This window comes from Chaetodon auriga, chromosome 3, assembly GCF_051107435.1.
Source record: "Chaetodon auriga isolate fChaAug3 chromosome 3, fChaAug3.hap1, whole genome shotgun sequence".
Classification (NCBI taxonomy): domain Eukaryota; kingdom Metazoa; phylum Chordata; class Actinopteri; order Chaetodontiformes; family Chaetodontidae; genus Chaetodon; species Chaetodon auriga.
In genome coordinates, this window is record NC_135076.1 from 12864249 (window position 1) to 12872257 (window position 8009).

Below are 8009 nucleotides of genomic sequence, written 5' to 3' on the forward strand. Positions count from 1 at the left end.
TGCGTATGTGACCGAGTGTGTATATGTGAGTGTGTGACTTCCCTGGCCGAACACAGGCCCTAAATGAGGCCAGGCCAGCCACACGTTACATTCCGCCTGTCTGGCTGGCACTGCGTCCACTAATCAAGAACGGCTTGGTTCATTGTTCCAGTACGGACCCCCCCTCCCCCCCAATTCCCATCATTCTTTGGGGCTTTGAGGAATCTTTCCTCGCCTCTTAGTATTTCCTTCCTTCCTTTTTTCATTCACTCCCTTCCTCCATCCTTCTTTTGGTCTTGTGTTATGTTTTTTTTTTTGCCTTTCATCATTAGTGTTTCTTACTGTTCTTCACCTTTGTGTCTCTGATTTTCCTTTTACTACAACCACAACTCAAGCACACAAACACTGCTCTCTTCACTTCTTAAACACACCCCCACACACACACTCTGCTCATCTCCCTAATGCTAATGCACAATGGTTATTAGCAGTGCTAGCATGTTAACTGTACCCCATGAGTGCATGTGTGTGTACAAAAACACAGACAATGAAGGATGATTTGAGATTTTAACAAAAATAAACAAAGAAGGTGTGCAGCAATGTGTGAGAAGGTAAATAGACAAAATGCAAAGAGGGTAAATTGGAAAGTGGCATCGTGTTAACATAAGCGAACATGCACATGAAGTGAGAGAGGAACATGTGCGTCGTAGTGGAAGGCATGTTAATAAGTGGCCTGGGGCAGATTTTGGGCTCCCATGGGGAGAGTCCTGCCCTGCTCTGTGAAGCTTCTGTCTCTTCTTTAACCCGCCCATTAAATATGGTACACAGGTGGCTTATTAAACCCACTGTGTCAGACAACTACAGTACACACTGATCACTCAACACTCAATGACAAACACAATCATGTGCACTGGAGCGCGCAATGCTAATGATTCATGTAGGTCCCCATGTCTTAACTCACAGTGCAAGAGTAGCTTGTAGTTCATATATAATGCTGGGTTTGATGAAACACTGCAGGGGATCTTAAAGATTTTTATCCCTAGACCCAAATTTGACAAATTTAGTCTCAACCCTAAGGGTCCAGGCTCATTAAAACGAGCCAGTACTCCAGTCTTATGGGGACCCACCAGACACAGACCCGCATCTTTTCTCCATCGTGCTCTCAGTCGTCGTTTTCTGAAAAGCTGCACCTCAGCAGAACATTACATTCTGCCTAGACTCCATGTTTAGAGAGACCCCCCGGGTCCACTTTTATTGTTTTTATCATGTTACTCTTTGCATCTAATTACATCCACTTTCTGTTGTCTCATTAACAGCATAACTTCAACAAGTCTCCCATGAGCATGGGCCCTCGAGATCTGGGATACGGGCTCGACGATGATGAGCTGGACAGTGCAAGCAAGTCAGTACTTGTTCTTTTATGACCTGATTCCTCATTTTGTCAATAAAGACATTTTCATGTGGTTTCAAGAATATGTGTCGTGTGTTAAGATATGACAACTTTTGCTGTCTGTCTGATTCTTTTAATTAAGAAAAAGTTGACAGCACGTTCAAAGTTGACTCTTCAAGCAGTGTTTTTACTCATGATAATACTGCCCCCAAGTGGACACGTTGAGTCACAGCATTACTTGACGGAAACGTCAGTCATAGTCACTGTGACTCGGTTATCACTGCAATATTCTCAGTAATGCATGAATATTAAATATTACTTTTTTTGAATTCCCGCAATAGAAACACAGTCCAATACATGAAACACTGTTTAACTCTCTGCAGGATCTCCTCAGAGGACAGCGGGGATGTCCCTTCTTACACCGAGGACAGCGATGATTCCTACTCACTTGAGCTGGACATTGACCCCCACTCAGGCCAGATGAACCTGCTGGAGGAAATCCTGGACTCTCTGAACACCACAACAGTGGAGCAAGGCAAACTCAGCGCTGCCAAGAGCCTGGACTTTTTCAGGTCCATGGAAGATTTAGACTACAAGGCCCCGGTACGAAAGACAGCGACATTATGAGAAAGGCTTTAATTATTTACAGGTTCAGGACTTTTGGAAAGAGGGCAGAGAGAAAAGAGAGAGTTTGTGTTTTGTGGTACAGGTACTCTCATAACAGTTTATCTGCTTCTCAGTGTCTCTTATTAGCTTCAAATATGGATGTAATTACACATTTTCATCTTGACTAGAGGTATTAGAGAATGACGCAATAGTTGAATTTGCCCTCAGGTTTTATGGATAATTTACATGTAGAGTTTAGGTTCATCTACAAAAAAAAAGTGTGTGCTGAAATGCTAATCAGTTACATCTGTGATGTTTAAGTTCATCTTACTGAAACTAAGAGCTTCAAACAGCCTCATAACTGACAATTAGTAAAGTGCAACAGGCTTCAGGAGGGCAGATATTGTTCTCATCATAAAGGTATATGTTTTATTCTATTTCCTGGTTTCTTCTGCTCCAGAGCAAGCCCACAACTTCCAGTGAATCTAAACCTGCAGATGAGAGTGGCTGTGGCGGAGGCGGGGATCAGGGCGGCTGGAACATGGGCCAGGATGACAGCGCGGTCCACGGGAAACACCTTCCCCCGTCCCCACGCAGGCAGCCCAACAAGAGCAGCCTGAAGGTGTCCAAGAGCCCGGCGACAGCTGCTGCAGCGCCCGTCACCACGGCTGCAGCTCCAGCTCCAGCCAAGAACGCTGACATCTCCAGGTCACATCACCCCAACTCTGACCCTCACCCTCTACCTCCAGGGCGACAACCAGGAGACCGCTTCTCCTACTCGCCCTCCATGTCCCCTAGAGTTCCACCTACGCCGCCAGCTCACACTCACACCTACAGTTCTTCAGCGGACTATTCTCCCGTTCCTGCCGGCCGGTTTCGGACCATCTCAGACCCCCAAGCCAGCACAGAGCCTCCTCAGGCCCAGAACCAGACTGCTTCCACTAGCATCCTGAGGAGGAAGGTGCTGTCCAAGGAGACAGTGAGGCACTACCAGGAAAAGGCCCTCCAGAGGCAGGGCAGCAAGGGCCAGCAGGAGGGTCAGGCGAACCCTTCGAGGAACAGGCAGTCAGCTATGCAGGTGCCGTGGGAGAAAGAGGTGTCCAAGGAGGGGATCCTGGGCCTCGGCCTGTGTCTGGGTCAGGGAAAAGGCTCAGGGGGGGCTGTGGTGCAAGATCAAGGCCTCCTTGAGGAGATTGAGTCCATGTGTTGCCTCGGCTCAGTCCTCCACACCAGCCTGCAGCTGTCACAGGTTCACTGCAACAACGGTCACCAGCAGGTCCACGGCAAAGCCACAGACGAGTCGTAGGGACGCCACAGACTCAGGGTCTGTAAAATGCCATGGGTTCTACTGAAATCTATTCACTTTAATTCTTCTGTTACCAGTCTCAGAGGGCTTGATTGGTCTGACCTTTTTTATCTCAACACTGAGCTATCAGGAACAGTTACGAACAAATCTGATGTCATACAGGCTAACAGAGAGAGAGAGAGAGCAGGAAACAGGAAGAGGCGAACTGGTGCACTGCAGAACTCTCCATCCTTTACAGACATTTCTGTGTAAGATAGAGCCCTAAAAACTTCAAATCAACTACAAAATCTACCCGTGTAGTAAGAATATTTCAACCTTTACCCAATAAATAGAACTTTGTTTCAAGAATTTTCTTGAACTCAACGTCTGTATGTTGAAACAAAAAGTTAAAATAAAAAGAAGATCGGGTTGATTGAAGTTGTGAGTTTTTAAGGTTTCCATTTCTTAAAACAGCTTAGCATTGAGATTTGTCACTTGTTTTAAGAAAGTCCAACTTTAGAAACTTGATTACAAACTGAAAGGACTTGATAAGGAGAGTTTTGCAGTGTGCTTACTGCTCATTATAGTATTTCTGTCTGTCATCGTCTAAACTTGTGGATAACACGTATTTTCCAACTTGTAACATATTCAAAACGTAATACCTGAAAAAAAAAAAAAGACCCACGAATTTCACTTTGGGTAAAATGTAATAATGGAGGAATTTTCCGTCTTCACTTAAAGGACTTTAGAAAAGTCTTTTTCAGGATTGAGAAGGGATGCCGTCTCCTCAGCACATCATCATGTCAGTCTTTTACTCACTGTGTTCCAAACATTTCACACAATTTGTACTCCATCTTGACCACCTGGTACTAAAACCATTTGAGCAAAACAATGAGGTGAGACAGGATTTTCCAGACACAGAGTTCCCTCGGGCCTTTGAAACTAATTATACACTGTGTAAGTTCAATGTTTTCTCATCACCATGCCTTAAATGGACATGTGATTTGTTTTTTCTTTTTTTTTTTTTTTATACTCTGGTGTCTTAATCCGTAGATACCATAACAGGTACTTTGTAATCAAAACCTCTGATCTGACTGTCAGATCTTAAATGCAACAGTTAATAGATCTTTAGCAGCACTGTATTTCTCTGGATTAACACAGTACTTATTGATATATATGTATACGATGTGCTTTAAGCTGCTGTTTTAAATTGCATTCCAGATAACGAGATGTGCATGTAGAAACCTCTTTGTCTCTTTCCTCTTTCTTCAGAGGACACTTCTGTCGCTCTGAAGAGAAGCTAATACAGTCAAACGTTCAAGTGGATCATCTTTAAATGCCAGTGTCAATGCTCCGTGTCCTCCTCTTTACCACTGTCCCCCTCATGTTGTCCCTCCCAATCATCCGTCTTGTAGTCTTTCCAGCGCATCTTAACTTTCACTCTCGACCTTAACGGTGGTGGCCAGTCGTTGCAGAGCTAATGCGGTTTGGAGTGGACGAGGCGAGCCTTGAAGGATAAGGCTGGTGATAGTCTGTGTTTTCTGATTGTCAACAAATCCCATGAAACAATGCGCTGCTCCATCTCTTGAGGGTTTCAGACTTCAGTTCCCTTCCCCAAGCCCATTGGTTCCTTCTGAAAATGTCAAAAACTCTATATTTTCAGTTGGATAAATAGAAAATGTATTTTTTTATCAAATGTTAATCAAACAGGAGTAAATGGTGCATTTGTTGGGGACTATTTTTAGCCAAAGATCAGCTGTTAAACGGATAAATTCTTTATTTTTGGTCCCTTCATTGTAAGAGGAATATACAGTATCACCAGACTTATCACATAGCTCAGTCTGTGTCTTTCTGTCTGTGCTCACAGGAACCTCTGTCCTTCTCAGTGAGAGTCACACTGTAATGTAAAGCAGTGGCTGATGATTGTACTGTAATGAAGCAATACGGTTCTCCTCAGAGAGTATCTACATGGATGTAATGTGCACAGACAAAACAAAAGTATTTCTATTACAGACTCTCCTGTGGAGAGACGCGCCCGCGTCCACAGATTGTGGGTTCCCATCATTCTCTGCGCCGCCACAAACCCAGAAAAAAGAAGAAAGCTTTTTCATGTGCTTGTGTTGGGATTATTACATTTATGGTTCGTTGTTCTCATGATTTATGCCAGACGCCAGTCGGTGTGGCAGTTTAATAGCAGCTATTTCTCCACTTTTTGAGTGCTGCTCTGCGTTAACGATTTGCTCATAAAGTCTTTGGCGTGCTTCTAAAAGCCCAGGAATCAGTCTTAGTAATTCCAAAAAGGAGGAAAAAAACAGTCTCCAGAACAAACTCTGCACTGGCCTTATTCATTGTAAACACTTTAAAAAAACATATTTACTATGCAAATATTTCAAATTGTCAAAAAGGTCAGTTTTCATTAAGAGTAATGACGTCATAATGCACAATCCTACTTGAAAAATAATCACGGTGGAATTAGTTTGTAGTGGCAGTACGCCTCGTGTGTCCCTAAGTAAAGAAATAAATATCTATTTAAGTGTGTGTGAGCTGAGGTGTGTCTGTGGCTGTTGATGACAGAATGGCGAGCGTGGTGTGCCTTATGCAGTGAGAGTACCACCCAGATAATCAGAGCAAGGTACAGTGTTACAGAACGGAGACGTATGCAATGTTTTCAGACCACCTTAAATCAGGAACATTATGGCATTTATATGATAAACAGACACAAAACCTGTTTTGGTCCTTAGAAACTGACCTGAAATGAACTCGGGTTCTAGCTTTGTTTTTATAGCCGTTTTGTTTTCAAGCCTCGGTTTCGGTCCAGCTGGACTGACTCAGTGTTTCTCTTTGCTGTGGTGGTCGGTGGGAATCTTCCTGCCTGTATTTAAAGAGAGGATCTCTGAATTTCTCTGGGTTATTTGACTTTTTGTAAATTAGGTACTTTCTTTGGTTGTACTAATAGGTGATTACTCGTACTTTTTTTCTTGCTTTTTGTTTTCTCTCTTCTCTTAAAAAAAAAAGGAAGACTCGCTCTGAGCTAACCGTTGAAAGAAACGTTTCTCAGAGGAGTTTCTCGAGTTGATTTCGTATTGATGAAAAATTATTTTCAACTGAATAGACGTGTATTTTTGCTGGCTTGAGTTTATTTTACATGGATAATATATATATCTATATCTATATATATGATTGGTGTTGTATTGTGTAGAAAAATGACACCTAATATTTGAATGTTTTAGATTTTATTTTTGGAAGAAAAATAATAGAGTATTAACAAACGTCCCATGTAGCCATTGACATTCAGAAGCATTTGACACCTTCGAATCAAAACAAGTAGAGACTGACGGTTGCTTGTACATGGTACAATGCGTATTGTTGTATCTGCATGTATGTACCTGTATGTGTTGTATACTATGATTTTGTTTAGTTTTACAGATGTGGTCTATTCTGTTGGTATTAACTATTAATTCAGGTAACACTTTATATTAAGGTACATGTATTCACCATTAACTTATTGTTACTTAGTAACGCCTTATTCTTCATGACCATATTCTACAGTACAAGGCCATTAACTTGAGTTTTCCTTCAATAACCTCCTAATTACTGTTTATTGATAGTGAGGAAGTTGTTATACATGACTTACAATCTTAATTACCTTACCCTTAAGAACCCCCAGAGTGAGTGAGGCATTAATTAGTGCTTTATAATGACTAATTAAGAACTAATGTGCTACTAATGTGCATGCTAATAAGCAACTAGCTAATGTTGAATATGTGTACCTTTTAATATAAATTGTGACCTTATTTCAGTATTTAGCACTTCCATCAAATCAAGGATGATGGAAATAACATTGGATCTCGTACAGTACACTCATTCTGCCTTGCGTTGGGTGTTGTGGAGTTAAATGTCATCTGCCTTGCATTTTATGTAGAAGGAAACATTTCTACTTTGGTTACTGGCTACTGTAAATCTAACCGTAGAGGTTTGTGGGGAGAAATACTTGAGCTGTCAGCTGCTGTTAGGGGTGATATAAAATGCTTTAGTGTCTCTGTTCCCGTTTACACTAATGTTGTACAACAATGAAGAAATGATCGCCAGGGAATTTACATTTCAGTGTCTGCAGGCTTGTGATAACTGAGGATACCTTATACTCTGCTAATAATAGTGAAGTAGAATTGTCCAGAAATTGCAAATTGAAAGTGAGTGGAAGGCAACAGATTATGTAGCAGCTTTTACTGAGGTACAATGGAGCGAGAACACAGGTTCAGTATAACACAGATATTAACATCACCTCCCCTTATCCACACATTCGAGGTGTGTGTTCACTGCAGTGATAACCTTGTACAGGTTACTGTTAGCAACTTTTTTTTCTTTTGGGGGCATTGTAATGATGATTAACTCTTCAGTATGCCATTTACTGACTTTCTGATCTTGTGCTCACTTGCATGTTCTCATTGCAGAGAAAACAACTGTCCTGAACAACTGAGGTCACCTCTTTATGAGTAACTTGGTACAACTGCACATAATGTATGCACTGTGAACTGAAAATAAATTATACTGTTTCAAGCTTATGCATCTCTGGACTCATTTTTTAGACCAAAATGTGTTAACGGACAAAACAGTGTGTTGTGTGTTCACAGTTCACACAGCACGTGTAAGGAGACTGCTGGTCTATTGAATTCTGCAGTGTCAGTGTGTGTGTGTGTGTGTGTGTGTGTGTGTGTATGTAAATGTCAGTGTATTGGCTTATTGATTTGGCAA

At 41.8% G+C, this 8009-nt stretch overlaps 1 protein-coding gene across 2 annotated transcripts in view; it reads left to right on the forward strand.

The window, feature by feature from the left end:
- The window catches only part of dennd1b (DENN/MADD domain containing 1B), a 103878-nt gene extending 96059 nt beyond the window's left edge, over positions 1-7819 (forward strand). For both annotated transcript variants that reach the window (XM_076724625.1, XM_076724637.1), the window contains 3 exons: positions 1293-1378; positions 1750-1969; positions 2433-7819. In XM_076724625.1, coding sequence (XP_076580740.1) covers positions 1293-1378; positions 1750-1969; positions 2433-3278 — 1152 coding nt within the window. In that variant the 3' untranslated portion in view covers positions 3279-7819. The remainder of the gene's footprint in view (positions 1-1292; positions 1379-1749; positions 1970-2432) is intronic.
- The last annotated feature ends 190 nt before the right edge of the window (positions 7820-8009 follow it).